The 22825-nt window shown below is 41.8% G+C and overlaps 2 protein-coding genes across 4 annotated transcripts; both read right to left on the bottom strand.

The window, feature by feature from the left end:
- Positions 1 to 1882: 1882 nt before the first annotated feature.
- Positions 1883 to 12329, bottom strand: tnnt1 (troponin T type 1 (skeletal, slow)). 2 transcript variants are annotated; one of them, XM_080488864.1, is made up of 14 exons: positions 12184 to 12317; positions 7195 to 7226; positions 6938 to 6961; positions 6783 to 6800; positions 5030 to 5050; positions 4587 to 4608; positions 4423 to 4483; positions 3595 to 3711; positions 3396 to 3473; positions 3062 to 3172; positions 2852 to 2961; positions 2367 to 2457; positions 2201 to 2241; positions 1883 to 2103 (listed from the first exon to the last, which is right to left on the bottom strand). In XM_080488864.1, exons 1-14 carry the CDS (start codon positions 12309 to 12311, stop codon positions 2058 to 2060), a joined length of 900 nt encoding a protein of 299 aa, XP_080344990.1. In that variant the 5' UTR covers positions 12312 to 12317; the 3' UTR covers positions 1883 to 2057. The 2 variants fall into 2 exon arrangements, with proteins under 2 accessions (XP_080344990.1, XP_080344989.1); XM_080488863.1 differs by lacking the exon at positions 5030 to 5050 and having other exon boundaries at positions 12184 to 12329.
- Positions 12330 to 13607: 1278 nt separating this feature from the next.
- On the bottom strand, positions 13608 to 21759 carry pih1d1 (PIH1 domain containing 1). 2 transcript variants are annotated; one of them, XM_080488879.1, is made up of 11 exons: positions 21693 to 21759; positions 19456 to 19566; positions 18184 to 18241; positions 17857 to 18045; positions 15786 to 15847; positions 15204 to 15285; positions 15008 to 15104; positions 14897 to 14923; positions 14738 to 14816; positions 14201 to 14344; positions 13608 to 14115 (listed from the first exon to the last, which is right to left on the bottom strand). In XM_080488879.1, the coding sequence occupies exons 2-11, from the start codon at positions 19531 to 19533 to the stop codon at positions 14080 to 14082; spliced, it is 852 nt and encodes a 283-aa protein (XP_080345005.1). In that variant the 5' UTR covers positions 19534 to 19566; positions 21693 to 21759; the 3' UTR covers positions 13608 to 14079. The 2 variants fall into 2 exon arrangements, with proteins under 2 accessions (XP_080345005.1, XP_080345006.1); XM_080488880.1 differs by lacking the exon at positions 13608 to 14115 and having other exon boundaries at positions 14239 to 14308; positions 14727 to 14816.
- Between the last annotated feature and the right edge of the window lie 1066 nt (positions 21760 to 22825).

Genomic DNA, 22825 nt, shown 5'->3' with positions numbered 1-22825 from the left:
AGTGCTACGCAATACCAGGCAGAATGAATAAAATGTTGTAAACAACACAAAAATACGATTTTAAGCCACATCTGTTTCATTTTCTGTATTTCCTGTGAAAGATGTATTGGCAAAAAAATAAATAACCGCCAGACACTCTTAGACTAAAAATTGCTGATTAAAGACTGGAAATTGTCCCGGAGAAATCTAAAAAGTAATTGGTTGACATAGTTCAAACATTTTCAACATTAAAAGGTTCGATGATTTAGGGCTGCTTCGCTCAATCAGGCGTGGACAATAGAGATCAAATGAAATAACACTAATGTAACTGTAAAGGGTGGAACAAATACTTAAACCTGGATGGAAACTGAGGCAAAAATACCACTCGTGCATTATTGGCCCAATTTTTGAATTACTCTAGTGAGTAGTAGCCAAGCACTGACGGAGTCTGGTTTCATCCGGCTGCAATGACTCGGTTTAGCCACGCGAGGGCGCACTCTGCTTTGAGTAAAATGGGGAAATCACATAGCTCCGGACTCAACATTGGAGTGAAGTCTACATCAGTGCTCCTGGGAATTGTTCTGCCCACCTAAGACTTACATTAGAGCAAATGGAGAGCTATTTTACCGCGATAGGACAGAGGTGGTCACTCCAGCTGCTGGTGGGCAACACGCAACATGTTTGTAATGTCTTCCGCCTCCAACACACAGGAAAAGCAACAGATAAGGATGAAGTAACTTGAAATTTCAACTTTATTACTTCTACCTTTCAGACCAGTCATACGTGTTCTGTTTGTACTCTGTGTTGGTTGCGCAATGCTCAAATGTCTACTTGAAGTACAATAGGCGGATGAATATTCCTTCTACCACTCTCTGTTATCTCCTCGCGTCTCTGGTGAGAGTGTAAGTTAGGACAAGTGAAACGGACCGTGGTGAACCTGAAATCTAACACTAATGCTGCATGCTCATATCTCATATGAATCTAACAACAACATTCCAGATAGGCTACTGCTGCAGCTATTAACATCTGCTGGTGCGTCACCAACAGAAACTCTTTCCTGTAAACCGAAGGCCCTGCAGATTTGATGTACTATGCTGGTAGGATGACCGTCACACAGTGTTCAAGTGCACAAATACCAGTCAACAGATGTGAGAGGGGGGTGGTATTAACCCCATATAAGGCACTCATTTCATTTGTTTGGGATAGTTCAAGGTTTTGTGTATTGTGGCACGCTCATATGTTGTAGGATTCACACAACTTTGACACGTTGAAGAACTCTCGCAAATAAATGTGAGAAGCTTCCGTCTCGGTGTTTTACTCGTGTATTCTTTGCCATCGCCACCGGTCCATAGTCCATGGCTGTAATTAGTTCATCGTCAGTGTGGGTGTGGGAAAACCCAGACGGAGTGTGGGATGGGTAATATTGACTGGCCTGATGAAGGTGTCACAAAACAGTGTCAGAGAGTGCAATAGGGTAATTGTAATGGCCTTTAAAGCCAGGTAGTGCCGGTTTCAAAAGGAAAATCACCTTTCACTGTGGAATACACTTTGAATTCACAAGCAGTACAATCTACCAAAGTTCATAGTAATCACTAAACAATACCATGAGCGGTGACCTAACAGACTTGAGATTAGCATGTTACCGTTAATTCCCTTAATTACAGCTACAGCTAAATTACAGTCATTATTCATCCAAATCAGCATATCACTCAATTAAGGAAAATGTTGTATATCCATAATTTGTCATAAAATAAGTATTACATTGTGCATTTCAGCGAGGTTTGTGTCGCAGGTACAATAAATCAGAGGGAAAACTGCAATTCCAGCATTTTATTTTCAACTTGTTTGATATAATGTTCCTTAACTTCACAAAAGGTCACAGTCAGGACAAATGAGAACAGCGAGGAGTGCATGAAGTTTTATTATCAATACATCAGAGACAATATCCACCAGTGTGCAGGAGGACCCAGACATAGGACAACAATGGAGAAGAAAGGTATAACTCTTTTAAAATGTCATGTTTTAGCCTGTTATCTTATGTAGATTTAAATATTTGTGTGTTGTTGTTTTTTTTGGCTTTACTTCCAACGACCGCCCACCTTCCCTTTGCCGTGGCCTTTTTTACTGAAGGAGGGAGACAGGGGCACAGAGATAAGAAAAGAAGTGGTGCCAAAGGGAGAGATAAATCAAACAGTTCCAAATAGTTTTATAAAGTACTTACAATTTCTGGGCATGTTGGATTCTGTTCAGCAGCACAATGATCTGCAGGAGTAACGCAGACGGGAAAACATGAACGGTTAAACCTCGAGGAGCATTACTGTTTTTATTTCATTCTTTCACATGAAGTACAACAAAAAAAAAAAAAAGGAATCTGAAAAAAAGAATACCTCGTATTTCTGATGTTTCATGTACTCCATGAAGTCAAACTTCTCCGACTCCAGCTTGTAGATCCAGTTCCACATTTCTTGGGCCTTTTGCCTTAAAAACACAAACAACTAATTTAGACAGGAACTCATGGTTTTCTATTCAAATACGCAATTATGACTCATGTTTTCGACTGGAACACCTGTCCCATCATACTGACATAGTTCTTAACTATATTTTCTGCTGCAGTTACTGGTAAAGAAGAGCAGCAGCGGCGAAGCCATGCCTTTGTGTCGCTTTTCAAGTGTCGAGTCACAAAGCTAATGTCGCCTGTAGTTGTTTGACGTCCTCTGCAATGAACGTGCCAGTAAAAGTCATGTAAGGAAGGGCAATTAAATCTTATTGAAGCCAAGTCTCACACAATAGGGGTAGCTTATAACAAAAGAACACAATTTGTGGTGATAAAATGACAATTTATAGGCATTAATACACATTTTAAAGGACTTACTTGAGTGCATCCTCCCTCATACTTTCGACACTCAGCGGCTGCCGTCTATCATTCAGAGTCTTCTTCTTGATCTCTCTGCCTGTCATGCGTTTTCCCTTCCTCAGTTCAGACTGCAGCAAAAAAAAAAACACAATCCAGTCATCGTCTGCATCTTTTTATCCACACTGTCGACGTCATAATGGCTTCTTATAATAGCAGCAAGTGTCTGACCTTAGCGAGGAAACCTCCAAAGTTCGACATGCCAGAGAGGACTTTCTTCTTCTTGGCTTCATCATCAGCCTTCTTCTTGGCCTCTTCCTCTTCTTTCCTGTGACGCTCCTCCTATAGGACGATGAAGACAATGCTCACATTCATGCTGAACAAAGAGGAAAAAAGAAAACCTTCTGCATGAACGTTGCTCAGATAGAATAATGAGCAAAGTTAACTCTTTGTACCAGGTCCTCTTTTTGAGGTGTCTTATTGAGACGCCTGTTTCAGATTTAATGGTAATGTTTCAAAATCCTATTTTAGATCAACATTTTTGGTGAGTAAGTCTGCTTGTCACCTGGATCCTGTTCTGTCGGTCCTTCTCCTTCTCTGCTCGAACCCTCTGGATCTCAGCTCTCTCTGACCGACGGTTCTCCTAAAAGGGGTCAAGCCGGTGACATGACTTGCTTTAGCACATGCGTATTACTGAGGTGCATAGCGCCCCATATCTGTTCATTTAATGATGTTTTGACCACGTTTTACGAAAGTGAACTTGCAATTCGATCTTTGAGGCCGATGAGTTCTTCTTCGTCCTTTTTCCGCTGGTCAAAGTGCAAATCGATCAGGGTTTGCAGCTCTGTTAAGTCCTTTTCCATACGCTTCCTGTGGATGTCCTGGTGGGAAAAGACAATGTTTTTATAGCTTGGACGTGAGAAGAGTGAAAATTGTGAGACTTAAGGATCTCGGACTGCGTGGCCCATTAATAAAGTGATTCCGACTTTCGTCTGCCGTTGTCTAAACTCTGATTCCGCTCCACCGAAAAGATCATTACTGAATTTCATCGTTTGTTTGGCTGGTTGGTGTTGAGGTCATTTTGGAGGTGAGATGCAACGGCGTCAAGAGGCCAGGAGCTGATGAGATTGAGCAGTTTAACAATGCCTTGGAATGCAATCAGAGGAATCGTGTTTATCAGAAGTCTGAGTAGGAAGATGATTATTGCGACGCTTATCAATTGGCAGTCTTTTTGGACTTATGTGTGAGCTCGCCTTGTGAGGTCGTATGATATCTCTGGAACACCTGCGGTGCCAGGCCCCTGTCTCACAGAATAACCAGGCATAGGTCAAACACGAATTTATTAATCAATATGAAGCATACATATATTAAAATAATCCATAACACCAAAGGGGAGCTTATTAGCTGTTATAGGAACATAGATTCATTTGCATTGACACATATCATGCTTCTTAAAGAAAAAAATTAATTGTGTTTTTTGACTGATTTACTTCATTTATCTAAAGTGTAAATTCACAACAAGATTACTTATTGGTAAAGGCCCTTTAAACGATGCCAAACTGCTCGACATCAACCTCTTTTCTATTACTTACATCAAAATCCACTCTTTCCCCTTCAGGAATCTTTGGAGGAGCCAGTTGTGGCACCATCGGTCTGCAGAGAAAAAAAAGGACAAAACTTGAGTAAAACAAATGCAAAAGACATAGTATTTGTGTCAAAATATTAAAAGCAAAAGGAAAACCGTGAGTCAACATACTTGGGTTTGGGACGCTCCTCTTCTGTGGGATAAAGATACAAAATTAGCATTAAAAAAACAACAACAACCATATGAGTGAATAGATGTTTCTCACAGGTGTGTGAAGGGACCAGAGGTTCAGTAAATAATGTTTGCGATGAATAAAAGCACAGCAAGCATGGGACGGAAAAGACAACACGACACAAAACAAGGGTCTTTTTTTAGTTTTTATAAAACACTAAACCTTTTGTCTCACACGAGCGTGCCTTCACATCTGATCGAAGACATTTAAAAACAGTGTCTCGACAAGAATAATTCAGGACATTAAATGACTTTGCAGGATTGTTGTTAAAAGGAGGGGTGTCCAGAAAAGATATATGTAAGGGGAAGACCAAAATTTAGTCCATTGGGTGATTAATTTGGCACTTGCCACATCAGGGAATCACACTTCTAATAACTCTCACCTTCCTCCTGGGCATCTTGATCTGACGGACCAGCCACATAAAAACGGAATGAAAGATGGATGGATGGGCAAACGATACCGAAAGTGAAATGATAAAAAGTAATAATAATAAATTGAATTGTGGGTGAAATGTGAACACGTAGAAAATCACACGAAAGCACGATGACGAATGGAAGAATAATCGGATAAAAACAGGCAGAAGTGAAAAGTGAGGAAAATATAGGAAAGAATAGAAGGTAGGAATGAAGGAATTGAAAGAAATTGCATAGCAACACAAAAAAGTGGGGGGGAAATGGAACAATAAAATGGCAGAATCGGTGACCAATGAAGGTAATAGTAGATGGGCATTGAGCTCAAGAAAATAAGCACCGGGAAACATTTAAGAAACTGACAACGCTCACGTGTCTGAGCTGTTACCATACAGCTAACCTAGCAGCTGGTTAGCTTAGCTTAGCATTAATAGCACGCACAGCTGAAGTAGCTCCGTTTAAATATGGCAACTAAATCCAACAAGCAGCCCCTCTAAACCTCAGAGACTGACTCAGAGCCACTTCAATGGTGGCTGGGTAGCTGTTTTCAGCCCTGATGCTCAGCTGGCTGACAGGAAGACGACACGACAATGGTATTAAATTTGTCATTTAACATACTCTCAAACTATCATCTTCCATCATCTAAATCAATAAAGGTCCTCTGAACAGATAGAGGTTAGCTGCCCTCAACTAACTATTTAACTGTCAAAAATGTAATGTAGACACTGCACATTGGAAAAATATAAATGGGCCAAATCATGGGAGCACTTTGACTTGTGCCTAAAGTCCCTAGAAAACATCTTAGAGAGTGAAAATAAACATATGTTAATGACAGTATAATGTGATTGTCACAATTCACACATACAGTGGTTGCAGATGCAGAAATGAATAAAACAATGCATAATGTTTAAAGGCGAAACACATTTCAAAACAGGACAATAGTTGTTGTGGCACAGTGAATACTGTATGAGTCTCATATTCATTTTCCATTTTGAGTGTTTGTGCCTTTAACACACCGGGAAGTACTAAGTGGACATGGAAGTGAAAACATGCTCAAATATGACGGACGGGTTATCCTTACAATTCACAAAGTGGTATATGTTCTAACAGGATTTCATTAACTTGGTGTATAAAAACACAATGCAGATGAAAGGTGAAACTTCAAGCCCTTATTGAATCGCGTGAAATGCACAGGATAACATCCATTGTACTGCTACTATTTATATGTGAGTCCATATCATGGCCTATTGTTGATCGTTATTCCTTGGAGACTTTTTTTCTCATTCTATGACAAAGGTTTTGTCAAGCAGCAGCGAAGGTGACAGCTGGAGAAACGCAATTGATTGCATACATGAAACTCCATACTAGCTAAGGCTGGGTGTTTGTTATATGTTATATAACAGGGCTTGTTGGTCCAATAAAATGAGAAAGCAAAACAACAGAGGCGACAAACTGACAACAGTCTTGAACATTTTGGGACGAAACTGATCCGTGTAACAGGAAGAGTGTACGGGAGTTGAGAGCTACTCTCATCTGTGAGATAAAAGCAGTAAAACACCAGATACGTAAGACTGGGTGAAACTAGTTAAAGCTTATTCACTGGGTACAATAGAACCTTTCAAGTCTTTAGCTTTTTTTCAGTTTTCATCACCATTGTTTAGGATGTTTTTAGGCTAAATAGAAGTTGGTGTCCAAAGGGTGGTGGTCGTGATGGTGTCGTGTTACCTTGACAATCATGTTGCTCTGATCGCCCGGGCCCGGATGGAATCAGCCAGTGGAGAAGCAGAGTAAAATGGGGAAGGTCAGTTAGTGAAAGGATCACCCGTCCCTCAAGGAGAGGGAATGAACCAGCTGCTGAAGTTCATCTCTGGGAACCTTACCTCCTCCATCCTCCTCCTCCTCCTCTGAGAGAAGAAACACAGAGAGGAACAGGTCAGATTCTAGTCAACATATCTTCAAGTCTGGTCACTGAATATTTGAGTGTCTGACTGAACCTACCCTCTGCCTGCTCCCTGGAGAGACGAGACAGGGAGAAAAGAAACACATTCATCAATAAATCTCAGTTTAGGGGCGTTAAAATCAAACACAGGCATTATATATAATATCAAACAAAGGACTATAATTGATTTTGATCCACTCACTCGTATTCCTCTTCTACATCTGACATGGCTGCAGGAGAGAAAGCAAAATAACATGATCACAGTTAATACAGACATTTAAGTTATTTTATTGGAGCTCAGGGAAAACTGACATTAAGGCAACAACATGTGTGTCCGGATTCAGAGTCAAAAATTGACTGTACAAATTAGCATTATTATGATAATCCGAGGACTGCAGAGTGGCAAAGTCATTATCACTCTCTGGAAGATGAACATTATTCACACCTAAACAAACTGAAAGTTAAAAGCTCAGAGGTTAAACTTACAGCCTCACTCCAACGAAAACCTCCTGAGTGCTTCTTTTGTTTTCACTTTCTTTCACTGAGCCTTCGAAAGATGACCTCCTCTGAGAAATATACCTCCATTCATCGGAGTAATCAGATTATGACTGAAACTAAATGGCAGTGGTTGATTTTTGCAGTACGGATGATTTGGGGTAACATGGTGAAACTGTACATACTGGAGCTACGAGCTATACAGGTTTTGGTTCAATATACTCATCATGTGGGTCAGTAAGATCTCTTAGACTGTGTCATAATTTCTTAAAGCTGCCCTGATGATAAATGTCCATAATGTATTGGTTCCTACATTGGCCTCCAAAATCGTTGGGACTAAAAATCCATCCAGTATTTTTGGTTGAGCACATTGTTATAGTCTATATTTACATTCAATATATATATATGTAGATCAGCTCATATTTGATAAGAAATCGTCGTGGAAAAGTGTGAGACCTTAAAGAGTGCACATGCTCTTGACACCGTGTATCAAAAAAGCAGCTCTGTAACATTATATATCGCAGATATGAAGGTATGAGGGAGGCATCCCCACTAAAACACCGGTGGCCAGAGCCTGTGGTCGTTCAGCGATTAGTCACTTTGGAGATAGGAAAACACACAATACTCATTGTCCCTTTGAGCTGCCATTGTTCTGGCATAAAACCACCCGCGGACTGATATTCACAGTCGGGGTGCATTGACACCTGCCTGGCAGGCGGGAGGAGATGTGAGGGGATTGATGGAGCGTCAACAGGTGAGAATGTGACGGAGGTCAAACGCCAAACACCGGGGAGGGGATAGAATTTCCTGTGCTTTCTCGTCCACGACCTTTGTCGTCACTCCTTTCTCCCGCCACGTCTGAGTGTTGGACACTGTTTAAAGCACGGGTGTCCAAACTTTTTCCAATGAAGCGCGCGATCAGAAAATATACCAAAGGCAGGGCCATGCACTCACTTGCTATCTTGTGAGGCTATGGTTGTGCCATCCTACTTTGTCCGAGGCAAGGCGGATGTGTTTCTATAGCACCATTCAGATACAAGGCCATTCACAGAGAAATACATTAAAGCAAGTCCATTAAAAATTCTGACATTAAAGTGATTAAGAAAGGTATAAAAAAAGAAAATAAAGTAAAAGCTTTATGAAGATAAAGGTAATAGAATAAGTGAAATCTATTGATTGATGGAAAGCCTGAGCAAAGAGTAAACGTTTTAAGGTTTATGGTTTTAAAGAAGTGAGTGCGTCAGCAGGAAGTTTGTTCCACAGGTGAGGAGCATAGGAACTAAAAGCGGCTTCATCTCGTTTCTTCTGACTCTGGGAACACTTAGCAAACCTCCTCCTGGGGTCCTCAGGGGTCTGGATGTTTTATATACTACAAGTAAATCTGAGATGTATTCTAAATACAATTTTAGACTAAGCTGTGGGCCAGTTGATAAAGGACCATGTGCCACAATAGGCCCTTGGTAGTACTATAAGGGGTTTACTTCTAAATGGGTTTGTCTTCTCACAGTAGGCGTTTAAAAGATTCATATCACAGAAAATATCAACTAATACGTCACAATCTTTTCCCAGATTGCCACCATGAAATTCATAGGCTGACATATCTGTTACTCAACATCTTTTGAATCTCTGTTCAATAAATCTAAACAACAAAAAAAGGAATAAAGTATCACTAAACCAACAAAGCAGTCGAGAAACGCCACATTTTCTCCTAAGTATACCGCTACAAACACCACTCACTCTGGTTTTCTAGTATGAGGAGTGGGCTGCACAAGGTTACATGCTCTATGAGATGAGACTTTCTGAAGTTTGCTCGTTTCTCTATGTGCATGATGGTACTCTGATTTCCCTCCATGTGTTTAAGGTTAACTGATGACTCTAAATTGAATTTCCGTGTTTGCTGTGCGATGGACTGGAGACCTGTCCACTGTGTACCCTGCCTTTTTCCTCTTTATTAGCTGGGACAGTCTTCAGCATCCTGCAACGATGAATGGACAGTACCAAGAGTCCTTCACGAGGGGCTCAAGAAAACAACATATGATATGTTATTATTGAGTTTTAGAGTTTTATTCTACTCAAGGACAGAACAAGTTTAGACGTATTCACTTTGCTTGGCAGAAAAATTTACCCATTTGTTTGATAAAATGCAACAAAGATGCTTTAAGAGGTGATCATTTGAAATATATATATATATATATATATACACATATATATATATATATATATATATATATATATATATATATATATATATATATATATGAGGAAAAGTTCTTTGCAGTGTCAATCAGTTTTTCTGAGTCAGTTATCGTCATCAAGAAACTGAGGCGATGACTTATAGGAAGAGTATGTGAGCACAGGCAGTTCAAATACATTTTATTAAGGGATGACAGGCTTCCCTCTTTGGGTTGGGTTGGGAAAAGCCAGTGGAGGTGGTTCAGGTCCTTGATTACGTTGCCCCTAGGGCAAAAAAAGTAAATCTCCTGGATGGCCTGGGAGCACCTCCCCATCCTACTTTGGCAAGCTACTGGGACTCTGTTACTTTCTCTACTGGCAGCATGACAATATTCGGTCAAAGCAGCTAAAAAGATGGACGGTTAGATGGAGACTGAGAGGCTGCTTGGCGAGATGTGACAGATGGATGGATGAACGAGAGACACACATTTCAACACCTCTGTTGGAACAGTCGGAAAATGCCCATTTGGAGCTAAATGGAGGGGAGGGAGGAGGCATGAGAAAGCCAGGGGGTTTAGCAGAAGAGTCAAGTTCCAGTGGGCAACGGGCGCAGGCCTTAGTGGGGTTAATTTTAGTCAAGGACAGCAAAGTTGGTGTGCGGGTGGAGCTCAGGAGAATGGATGTGCAACAATACCTCATTAGTGCAAGACAGACTATTGTATGCTATTCATAGGTTGAAGAGCGTATAGAGCGGAGATAAAAATAGAATGGTAAATTCATTTGAAGGGTCCTTTGTATTTTATGGATGTGACGATCGTGCACTTTCCCCAGTGAATAAAACGGCCAACCAGTCTTCGGTTTAAGTTGTCTAAGGTCTTTTGAGTGTATTTTGGTTTGAGGATTGTTTTATACCATGTGCCTATAGATAGAGGGTGATTAGGAAGTGATAACGTTCCGATGTATTGTTTGTTTTGATCGTGTTGTGAAGTTCTTATGAGCAATTCAACGGAACCCTTGGGGAGTCCACACATGCATTCTGAGTCTTTATCCTTTGACAACATAGACTCAAAAGTATCTTTAAATATTATGGGAAAAGCTGTTGGCGTTTTTTAGGTGTAAGAAAGTAAATCTTGAACACAGTTTCTAATTGCACATGAGAAGAGCATTCTGCCGCGGCCCATATAAACAGTAGCAGGACCGAAAGCTCTCGCTCGAGATTGAACTAGAAAGAAGAGTCACTAAATTAGACGACAGCCTCGACGAGCCACTGTGAATGCACATTTATACACACTCAACTGTACAGCTAACATTTGTGCAAGCCCCTGTTTAATAGTGCTGAAGTTGGCTAACCTGGACTCAGTGTATTTGCTGGTGGGCTTCAAGACATTTGACAGCAAAGTCAGAAAAGCAGAATTATCTTAAACACTTGCAGTGAAAACCTCTATAGCTGCGTTTAGTAAGTCTTTACTTATAAAGCACTATTTACTGCTTCAGTCTCAATGCACTTTATTCGAACGGTCATAATCACACAGTAATGGTGACGTTAGATGCTCACACACCATTGAAGGCCAAGTTCCGGTTCAGTGTCTTGCCTAAAGACACTTCAGTATGGCGAGACGGAGGACCAAACTTTAGAACTCGGGATTGGAGGACCAACTGAGTCATTGTCACTGAATCAAGGCTCCATTAGGTAAAAATGTGAGTTCAAGAAGTACAACCTGGACTCCAACCTGCTGCTGACCTTCTACCGCTCATCTATCGCGAGCCTGCTGACAGACTGTATTACAGTATGGTACGGCAGCTGCACCGTTGCAGACAGGGAGAGGCTCCAGAGAGTGGTAAAGGCAGCACAGAGGATCATCGGCTGCTCTCTCCCCTCCCTGATGGACATTTACACCCCCCGCTGCCTCAGCAGAGCTACGAACATTATCAAGGACAGCTCCCCCCCTGGCTCTGACCTGTTTGACCTGCTGCCCTCGGGAAGGCGCTACAGGGTCATGAGATCAAAAACGAACAGATTCAAAAACAGTTTTTTCCCCAAAGCCATAACCACTGTGAACTCTTGTATGCACTGACTTTACTTTACAGACTACCTCATAATGTGCAATATAATTTTTAGAGTTTTTATTTATTTCCTGTAAATACACTCTGTACCGTTCACAGGACTGGACCGTGCACCTTACCCCCTACACCCCCCACCCTCCTTCTTGCACTATATTCTGCCCTTTTTAACTGCTGCACTGTCACTGGAGTTGTATTTAATCTTACTGTACAAGTGACAATAAAAGGCATTCTATTCTATTATCTTATCACAGAACTATGGGCAATACGTTTGTCGAATTAAACTCCTGTGTTAAAAAGAAACATTTTTAAAAAGTATAGGCATTTTGGGGGGAAAATATAACAAATCAACTAAAATGCTAATTCTAATAAAACGCACTTGGGTTTGTTTGCATATATTTCCTTGTAATACCTTTCCATGAGAATAAATTCCACCAAATATCAGATGAAGTGACGTACCTGTATGAGGATGTGGGATCACGACACCCAGGAGACAGACAGAGGGCCAAGAGAATGGCTGCATGGGCAGGCATGGTGTGTTTTATACAGAGAGGCGGCGAGGCATCATGTGCATGCATGTGTGCCATCTGAATGAGTATGTGGGTATGCATGCTGTGGGAATTACTGAGCGTCTGAGTGTACAATACAAGAATAACTGCAGATGTGTGTGTGTGTGTGTGTGTTCAGGGCTGGGGGCCACGGGTGGATTAAGCAGAGGCAGAAAGATGAGCACCTCGCTGGATTAGATAAAACAGAGGGATGACCTCACCGGACAAATGGAAGGGTGCCGCAGGGCAGGTGGAGCGGGGTCTGACAAAAACCAAGGGGGAGAGAGTGACCGATGGCTGGAGGGAGAGAGAGCTGGCAGAGAGGAGCTGCAGGGAGGGAGGGAAGCTATTTGTGAGAAGTGAGTGGCGTATTCTTCTGTCATTCATCAAAGCTATGTGGCGTTAGTTAGTCTGTCATCAGAAGTCGTCGGTCTGAAAGAGCCAAAGAAGAGATGGACAAAGTGTTTTTAGAGTACAAGAACAAACAACTTCCTTCAGCTCTTCCGATGGGACGTCCAATTCATTCCTAAGTGTTGGTGGGGATGCAGACCGACGAGCAAACAGAGAGCTATGCTTTACAGTTCAGCTGCTTCTTCACCACAACAATGTGGACGGCAGGCTACTCTTTTTCTCAGACTTGGAGGTTCTCATATGCATCCAAACCACTTCACACTATTTCAGGGAATGCTGGAGTCCTTCGTACGAGTCGGAAAAAGCAAAAAAAGCAGAGACATTATCCCCGGGCCTCCCCTCGTCATGGCTTTGGCTGAGCCTCGACACGTTGTCAATGAAAACTACGACCACGAGGTGCGACAAAGAATTAAACTTTTGCACAATGGCCACCTTAAACAAGTCCGACATAACATTTGAGTCTCCTTTCTAGACGTTTCCGCTCACACTTGTTGTGAAACGAGCTTCTATGTTACTGATGGTTCAGAGGCTGTGCAGAGCAGAAGAAGCAAACACGCCACCTGCAGTGAGGCTGCAGGTGAGAAGTTAAAAAGGAAGTCTGATCCCCTCAGAAGCTTCTGTAAACTCAGGATTACTCGGGGATTCTGCGGGGCTCCTCAGCTCTCACCGGGGGAATGTGAGACACACTGTGACAAATAACAGGCGTGATGAGGAATTTTCACAGGCTTTGTGGCTGCGGTCGTCTCGGAAACACTGTTGTAAATTATCCATTATACAGTAGTATGTTAATCTAACTCGTCGCTAGTTAATCATAGGTTAGTTAAGTATTGCTATTATGAAGTAATCGGTCAGTGACAGTTCAGCTCATGTCAAAACAAAACTGCCAGAGAGATAACAGTGAAAAAAAGACAAAAAAAAAAGAAACAGGATACATGTGTTCAACATCTTCATGGTGGAAAGCCAACATCAACACAGTTGAAATGATTTATTGGGACTGATATTTTACCAGATAAGCACAACAACAGATATTGGAATTGTGCACATGGACACTTGGACATGTGGACCGACTGGAGTTAAGATCTGGAGACAACCTATCAGTCATAGCTGCCTCTGAGAGATTAGAATTAAAAGGCTATGCAATGTGAGACTTTTTTTTCCCAACATATAGAGGCAAATATTTTGATTTGACTGCTTTTTTGGGGGGGAAATGCCTTGATTCCACGTCGGCAAATGTTGAGCAAAACAGTCTGAACGCCAGTATAGAAGATGGATTACAGGAGATCTGAAAAATGATTTAAACAACACAGAACAATTTATCTAAAAAAAAAAAAAACTTATTTATTATGACAGGATATTTTTTAAGTGAAATAAATATGTGGAAATGACTCCTGTGGTTTTATGACGACACGACGGGCATCGTCACTGTGAGGATCTGTGAAGGAGGAAAGAAAAACGTGTGAGGTGACACATTTCTAAACGTTGCTCCTGCAGTTTGATCTCACGGGGTGTTTCCTCACCTGCGTGCTGCGGTTGTACTGCGCCACGCTGTTGTCCTGGTCGACGAGGAACTGGTGGAAGACGTCGAGGTGGAAGAGCGAGGGTCGAGCTGTCAGCACCAGGCGATCCTCTCCGACATCCAGAACCAGAGAGCGAGACGACGGCTGAGCATCAAACAAGTTCAGGCGTCTGAATCTCGGCGACAGGATTTTAACTCCTTACATCCGTCAAAAGTCTTGACGGATGTAAGGTTTGCAATAGTGACTTTTTTTGACCAAGTACATAAGAAGATGACACCGTCTGTATCTTATATTCAGTCTGGGTGACTTCTAGCTAAAGCTGGATATGGGATCATGTGCACACGTCAGAATGCAAAGCATTAAGGGATTAATACACTGAATCAGATGTTAAACTTCATGTATATTAACCAGTAGATCAATTGAATTATTTTATGTAATGTTTATATAATGTGTCAATTGGAAGTTAATCAATCAGACTGACAAAAAACAACAATGTTCGTGAGGTGTAGTGCGGAGCAGAAGTGACATGTAACTCACCAGTCCAGGGAGTCTTATTTCTGCAATGAGGTACTCGGGGTCTCCAGCAGGTGGCTCCACCAGCAGCGTGAACTCCGGTCTGCGGCACAAGTGAGAACAAATGTCAGGGTTTTTCCACAGGCTCTCGTTCGCAATAAGACACAGTGTGGAAGCTCTCACCTTTTGGCAGGAGCAGCATTACTCTCCCTGTCGGGGAACAATAAAAGGCAGAGGCAGAGATTTCAGCATGTAGTGTGTTTTCTGTGAGGAAGTACATTCAGAGGGACGCACTGAGGCTGCAGCTCCTCGATCACCGGCTTGCTCTTCGTTCGGATGTTCTGCTCGCTGATGGAGCCCAGAAACTTCCTGTTCTTCAGCACTTTCCAGTCTGCAGGAGGGACACAGATATGAAGTGTGTGTTCTACTACCAGCATGACCCCCCCCCCCCCCCCCCCCCAAACACACACACACACCCACGCACACATACCTCGACTCAGCTCCAGATTGTATTTGTTCTCTAAACCTTCTGCACACACCAGAATAATGAACTGATGGAATAAGGGATCCTTCTACAAGACACAATCAAATACACAGAGGTCATATTATACATGTGTGGCCATTTGAATCTTACATTCAGCATTTATGGGACAATCAGAAACAAAATCTACTCAGGTGTGTCAAACAGAAGGAGATTTTAAATAAATCCTGCCTTAACCCAGCGTGAACGTGGACTGAGTGAAGTGGTTTAGAAGATCAATGGATGGATGCTCTTATAAACATAACTAATGAAGATCTCTTTACCGGCTCAAACATAAACTGTTGGGGTTCATTATTGACGTTATTCTCCCTCATGTGGAAAGTCTAAAAAGACTTGCCAAAATGTGTTTTAACCATTGCACGATAGATGTTTTGTTTTTTAAGTTTTACACATGCAACAAACACTTCATGTTAACTAACATTGTGTTGAGCTTGGTAAAAGGTTCAACCAAACTTGGGCTCCAATGAGAAAAGTGTTTTGAAGTTTTATCTTTGTAACTGCTGCATGTCACGTCAAACAAGGCAAGCCCACCTGACACTTCTGGAAGAAGTCCTGGTTGATGACGACGTCGTACGCCGTGCAGCCCTGAGAGCCTGAAACACACCAGCAGAAATTTGAATTTCTTTTAAACGCTTTCTCCAGTTCTGTATCACAGAAGGAAAGTAAACTCAGGAACATAAAGATGTAGACTGAGTGGGGTTGTAAAGGGAGCCAGTATCCTGTTTTGACACGGTTTAACAGCACTCCTGCTGAGAACACAACGTGTCCGCTCCGGCACGATGTTCTTCAGTCCGGAGGTTTTCTCAATAATCCTGCGGATTGCTGTCAGCTCGAGGGAATACACATGGCTCCGTTTGGCCTGAACTTGCTTGACACGGTTTCCCGGGCGACCACCAGATCCAGCTGGGCTGCATTTCTGCTCACTAAACGGGTCTGGCCGGTCATTTCAGAGCCAAACTGGAAATATTTTAAGTGTACTTCAGAGCTTTTTCTAATACACTTTCTCCTTTGAGACATTCTTTTCTTCTGGTCGTGTTTTTGGCATCCCTCAACACTCTCGGGGTTCGAGGCAGGTGGCGCCTCGGGGGCCCACGGAACCAGTGACGTCAGGTGAAGCAGTGTTTTTTTTCCAAACACATTTACAAATATCTGACGAAGACTCAAGAGAAGAGCATGAATGTGCAGACACGTCGCCAGCGTGCACACTAACTGGTTGTGTTTCATAGATGTAATGAGATTTGTTGACGTCGATGATATGAAACAAACAGCTCACATTAGTCTGTGATGGTCCCGTCCCAGCTCAGGGCCTTACTGATGTTGCCTAGTTGGTTGCGACATCTTTGTCTGCATGCGTCTGCATGCGTCTGCATGCGTGCGCTCTGAGGGAACTCAAATTAGGGCGGCTGTGAATCAGTTGGTCACATTGTCTTCCAATGACATGGGTGGTGGTTTGATTCCCTAGATCGCCCTGTCTTTATGTCAAAATGTCCTTGGTCAAGACGAAGAATCTGAGGACGGACGGTTGTCTTCGTCCACTTTTTGGCTTCTGCACTTGGATGTCTTCATTTACACAGCAATTATCGGGCTGCTCCTATAATACCGCTCCAAGGATTTGAGCATCCGCAGAGAGAAACCGCCACTGCTGGTTCAGCTGAGCCACTTGGCAGTGCGCTGAGTCGCAACGTAACAAGTCCGCTGAAAATATGCAGCTACAAGAAGCGGGAACCGCTGTCCCGGGCCCGACGAGCAGATTTTTATTATTATTTTTTTTTTAAAAAGAGCCAAATTCTACCTGTGGTTTGGTTAAAGGAGCTCAGAGAACACAGACTTTATACACTGCTGTGGCAACAGAGGGATTTGTTTACACGGCTGCATCCAGGAGCTGTCATGATGCCAAGACTCCAGCGATGCCAGGACAAAAATCACTGAAACTACAGGTCTAAACAGAGACGGGTCACATTACAAAACGATTGTAGAAACAGCCAAACTGCTCTAGATCAACAAGTCATGACGAACAATTGTCTATGTTACCATGAGCTACGCAGCGTGCGGCAAACCGTCCCCTCGTACAGAGAAAAGACAGGCACCGGCGTCACACAGAGAGAAATGCTCGTTGTTGAGGGTTTTTATGCTGGGATTATTCTTGGCAGTGAGAATCAGTGAAATGGTTGCAAAAAAAAAAAAGGAAGAAAAATAAACAGCAAAATGATTTTTGCTCCCATGAAAGACAGTCGAGTTGAGAAGATCTCTGTGCACAAGAAAACACTTGGTTCTATTTAAGATGTGCGAGACGAGGAGGTGATTCCTGCTGTTTGGTATTATTGGAGTAATGCAGAATTGAGGGACGTGTGTACTTTTAATTTTTATTTTTTTTATCATTTTGACCAAAGAAGACTAAAGGTGTGATGATGTGCCGCCAAAAGGAAAAGTTGTCTAGAAACAACATTCTCACTAAACGTTCACATATTTGATGAGAAAAGCAGTCGAGTAAAATCGTTGTTATTTTTCTTTCTATATTTTCACTGAACCACTCCACACTACTACAAAGTGTGAACATTTTGGGTACACGTGTGCTGTACAGTCATTGGACTCCGAGACATACTGTTGTCCACTTCGGTGTGCGGCTCGCCGAGGCTCATGGGAACTCTGTAGCCGCTGGGATCGTCTGACTGGAGCAGCTCCATCAGCTCCTCCTTGGAGAGCTCGGGCGGAGGAGGGACGGCGTGCGACTGGCAGATGTTGATGAAGAGTTTCCGCTTGTCTGGCTCGGTCAGTGTCTTCACACACATTCCTGGGAAAAGTTAAAAAAAAAATTAAAAACATTTGTAAAATGGGGGGTAAAAATAAAACAAACACAAAGATTAGTTTTTCCACTATTGGCTAAACCTCCAGCTGTGGCTGACATAAGAGATTCAGTTAAAGTCCTCACCAGGTTGTGGTCGGATTACTTTGGAGTCTGGATGTTCAGTCTGCATTTGTCCCATCGTCTGGAAGAAATTAAAGTCAGTTGTACGTATTTAATGGCTCACAGGAGGCAAAAACATTTACTATGTCAAATACAATCTCTGGTCCCCCCCCCCCCGAGTGTGCAGTGTTGCTTCATTCTTTTGTTCTTGTGGATTCCAAAGAGGGCAGAAACTGATGCATCAGGATCTCTAAAACACTGGACTATCTTTAAATGACGCTTTGTCAATGTTCAGCTAATGAAACTTCGATTTCTATAAGCAAACACAGTGAAGAGCCGTGAGACTCTCTGTGTTTGCTTGGATGTTTGCCAAAACTCTCTCCAGGCTTGACTGCCGGCCCAAATAAATCTTTCTCACACAACTCTTAACGGTCTGTCTCCAGATATAAAAAATATCCCCATGAGCACCGTCGTACTTTTATAAAAATGCCAGGACAAAACAATGTGTAATGCAAAGTGAACCAAAAAAAAAACAACAACAGAGCAAAACAAACGTGCAACAGTTTCTCAGTGTAAGATAGAGTTAAATCGAGAGGTGATGATCAAATGTTCAAAATAAGAAAAAAAAAAATAGAAAAGCCAGATTAAAATCCAAAACATCTATTCATCCTTCACTTGAAATTATCAATATTTCATGAGGTTCTTACAATCTGGAAAATACTCTTTAAAGCTCCTTAAATGATCAGCAAATCAACAGGTTTAGACCTATTAAAGAAAGAAAACCGCTCAAATTTAAAACGGTACAGAATTTTCTTTTTTTTTTTTTTAGAAAGAACCGAGATTCAGAACAAAAATAATAGGAATGCTGCCTTTCTGTCACCAGAGTCCAACTATGAAACAATCTAAACAGCAACCTGAAGAGAAACCAAATCTTTTTTTTTTTTATGTCTTAAACAAAAATAAAACCCAAACTTGTGAAAAAAAAAAAAAATCCTAATTGGGTCGCATTTCCCTGCGGTATGAACAAGGCCTATGTAATATTGCTTAACAGTGAATGATACACTTTCGGTAAAAAGGGGCAGGTATAATAACACTAGCCTTCTCTTTGACGGGGCGGTAACTGTAAAAATTGTACAACTTGTGGATGAATTAAAAAAAAAAAAAAAACAATTTCAACTTTAGACTTGAACTCTTTCTTGAAGCGTATTTCCCATTCATTCCCACGACTCCTCAGCCCACCACTTAACGGTGCGACAGTACTTTGTGTGCACGGTAGCAGCCATAAAGCAAAACCACCTGTAAGAGCAGCTGTTGGTAGAGCTCCTCTTGCTGCTGTAGCTCCAGCTCGGAGTTGAGAAGTGAAGAGTCCGTCATCTGGAGACCGAGCCCAAACCTCTTGGATGAATCCTGCAATTGAATTACGAATAAAGTGATGAATATCGTTCATAAATTCACAATATGAAAACATATGAAAACTCAAAACAAACAAACAAACTGCTTAGAAGAGATGTTTGTTTAAAAATGTTAAGATCAGCTGGTTTGGCAGTTTTTAAAATAAGGTTTACCCAACGTAATCTCTGTGTTGCACACAAATGAACACGACATGCGAACATCAAAACAACAAACTATTGCAACATAACTGCCACCATCTAAGTATGTGAGACTAACTATGTGACCGACCACACAATACACATAAGCTTTGTTTTCAGAGTAATTACATTATTCCCATTTATTTCAGCACAAGTGGACATCCACACCTGTTTTTTTTTTTTTTAAATGCATTTATTGTGCCTGGCCTCGTGGCAAGGCGAAAAGATTTCTATCTGAGGCGGCCGTTTAATTACCTTTGCCAACGAGAGTTGGGCAACCAACGAAGTTGGAAGAGAAGGTTATGTGTTCGTCTGCGCGTACTTACTTATTTATTGGTTTGTATGTATGTACGCATGTAGATTACCAATTTCTTCGCAAAAACTACTCATTCGAATTGCATGAAGTTTTCAGTGATGATTTGTCATCATCAAAGGACCAATAAATCACATTTTGGGACATTAACGGCTGACCGTTTCCAAATAAATCACCCCAAAACTGCGAAAAAATGTCCCTTTCATCTCTTCAAACTAAATTCCCTTTAAAATGTTCTAGTAATAATAATAATAGCACGACAACATCTCCCAAAAAGCCTTGCGGCCTGATCACGGTCCTACTACCCGACCCCACCACAGCACCGGGACCCCACCGCAACGGCACGGCCCTTAAACTCCAGACTGAGATTGGTTCATCATCAGACCAACGCTCATCATAGACTTTTCTCAGTATTTGTACTTATCTGGCCTGTCTGCCACTCTCTCTCTCTCTCTCCCTCTTCTATTCCTCTCTCTCCCTGTCCTATCCCATGTACTTCTCCCCCCAACCGGTCAAGGCGGATGGCCGCCCTTCCAGAGTCTAGGGTCCGCCCCACGGTTTCTTCCTGAAGAGGGAGTTCTTATGAACTTCTCTCCATGCGAGGGAGTTTTTCCTGACCACTGTTGCTTGTTACATCTGCTTGTTTTAGAAGGGTTTAGCTGGGCTCTGTTGTACTCTATCATTGTAAGAGCGCTTTGGGATGTTGGTTGATGTGATTTAGCGCTTTACAAATAAAATTGAATTGAATTGAATCTACCCAGTTTGCATCGGCGAAGGTATGCACGCTACCCAGTGCCCGTTCAAGTTTTATTATTATCATTTTTCTGCCGTTTATTCTCAATGTCGCTAGTCACACACACAAAAAGCACGTCAAAACGTGCATGATATTCAGAAATGTTTTGCTCTGCCTTTTGTTAATGATTTTGCTAACCATTCCTAAATAAATTCTAAAAAATAAAGAAAAAAAAAAAATGTTCCAAAAAGGTGGATGGGAGAGACACCTCATGGAGGAGTTCAGCGTCTGTTGCCAGAGAGACGTTAAAGGAAAGGCAGGCACACAAAACTTCCTCTGGACTTTTCTAGTTTTAAATGTAGTTGCATATTTTCTACTGATTCAAAATTGTGGACAATTCATGTAACAGTACAGACAGACACTTTATCAGTTGATTTCTTATGTTTTTGCGGATTGCTCGGAGTTAACGGCAATTCTCAGAGACAAAGGTGTTTCGGTTTAACTGGTCACCCTGTTGAGTGGTGATCGAGACTTCTTTAAGCGTCCCTTTTTGCAGCTGGTAACAGCACATATTGAGAGAAAAACAAACAAACAGGAGTGCGTAGTTGTCCTGGCAAACGCCGTTTAACTGCATTTACAATACAGTTTCAAATTGCCGTACATTTTGTGAGTCTCTTTTTAAAATAAGCTGATACTCGCAACGATGGACCCGAAAGAGTGGTTCACCAGTTAACCGGGCATCCAGTTACTACGAAACACTGCGTTAGCTTAGCTTTAGCTTACGGGCACAGAAGACAACCACGTCTTGCTATCTTTCACAAATACTGCAACAGAAGGTTCGGTAAAGCTTGAAAGTGTAAAGCGCCTCCATGTCAACAAAGAGCAACACAAAGTTTACCTTTTGCGGGGTTCCGCTAAACGCAGGAAGCACGCTATCTCTTCGCAACTTCCGCTTCCGGCCGGATCCTCAGTCAGTCAGTTAGTAAGTAAGTAAATAAATTAATTTGAATACCTTGAAAATCATTTCAGTTACAAAAAATGAGAGGGTAAAAATAATAGTGAATATCATTACAATTATTGTGACTATTTGTCACAACAAATGGAATAACACATCTTCAAGTGAGCTTGACTTAACAAAAACAAAATTGAAATGATGATTGCTTGAAGATTTAAGGCTCAAACATATTAAAAAAGAAAAAAGCAATTCCCCTTCTTCGTGTCTGTTGAAAACAGATAGTTGCATTGTTGATTTTTAAGAAGTTTACATAACCCAAAACACAAATAGTCAGGCCCAATTCCGACTGAGCGAGCCCCGGCTTGCTCAGTTGATAAGAGCATGAGACTGGCAATCTCAAGGTAGTTGGTTCATGTCCCACGCCGGGTGCCACCTTCCCGTGGGCGCCGTGGGCTCACCACCTGCAGGAAGGTTCTTTATAGGTACAATGTGCTCTGGGTGACAGTGCTCAGACTGCCACCCCCACGACCTGGAAATAGATAGGTGGGAGAAAATGGATGGATGGATATTGGTGAGCATACCCACTCCCATTTAGTACATGATGTTCACAGTGACGGGCTTCTCTCGACGAAAGCTCCAATCAGAGATGTCACTTATATGATCATTATAATCTCCGAAACATATTTTTAAAGTGACTGTTGATGGGTATGTATGATTCGACCACTAGGAAGAGAAAAAAACCAAAACACTCTTGTAGGGAAAGACAATGCTTCCTATTTGTGAAACAGCCTTTTTAATCTCACTTCACTACTTTCCCCTTGCGCCTTATTTGAGTGTTTGTTGAAAAGTCTGAAAAGAAACCACTAACTTAAGTTATTTTAATGTCCCATTTACAATCTCAGCAGCCGCTTTGATAAGAGTACAACACCCACAACTCTACACAGACACACACCCCTACACATCCAATAATATATATTTGATAATTGTATGTCTCACATTGGATATTATTGTACTGTTTGACTTTTAGGGTTGCAACATGTGGAATTTCTCGTCGGTGGTATTCATGAAGGAATATC

The sequence above is a fragment of the Lipophrys pholis genome (assembly GCF_963383615.2).
Source record: "Lipophrys pholis genome assembly, chromosome: 19".
Lineage (NCBI taxonomy): Eukaryota > Metazoa > Chordata > Actinopteri > Blenniiformes > Blenniidae > Lipophrys > Lipophrys pholis.
The sequence above is the reverse complement of the archived record's forward strand: the minus strand, read 5'-3'. Positions and strand labels throughout refer to the sequence as shown.

Excerpts from the sequence above, each read along its gene's own strand:
- tnnt1 (XM_080488864.1), bottom strand. The coding sequence starts at position 12,311 with ATGGCACACATGCATGCACATGATGCCTCGCCGCCTCTCTGTATAAAA. Across the intron at positions 7,227-12,183 it reads GATCCCACATCCTCATACAG|CCATGTCAGATGTAGAAGAG; the intron begins GTACGTCACTTC and ends TCTCTCCTGCAG. Across the intron at positions 2,458-2,851 it reads ATGAGGGAGGATGCACTCAA|GCAAAAGGCCCAAGAAATGT; the intron begins GTAAGTCCTTTA and ends TGTGTTTTTAAG.
- pih1d1 (XM_080488879.1), bottom strand. The coding sequence starts at position 19,533 with ATGACGGACTCTTCACTTCTCAACTCCGAGCTGGAGCTACAGCAGCAA. Across the intron at positions 15,105-15,203 it reads CAATCTGGAGCTGAGTCGAG|ACTGGAAAGTGCTGAAGAAC; the intron begins GTATGTGTGCGT and ends TCCCTCCTGCAG. Across the intron at positions 14,924-15,007 it reads ATCGAGGAGCTGCAGCCTCA|GGAGAGTAATGCTGCTCCTG; the intron begins GTGCGTCCCTCT and ends GTTCCCCGACAG.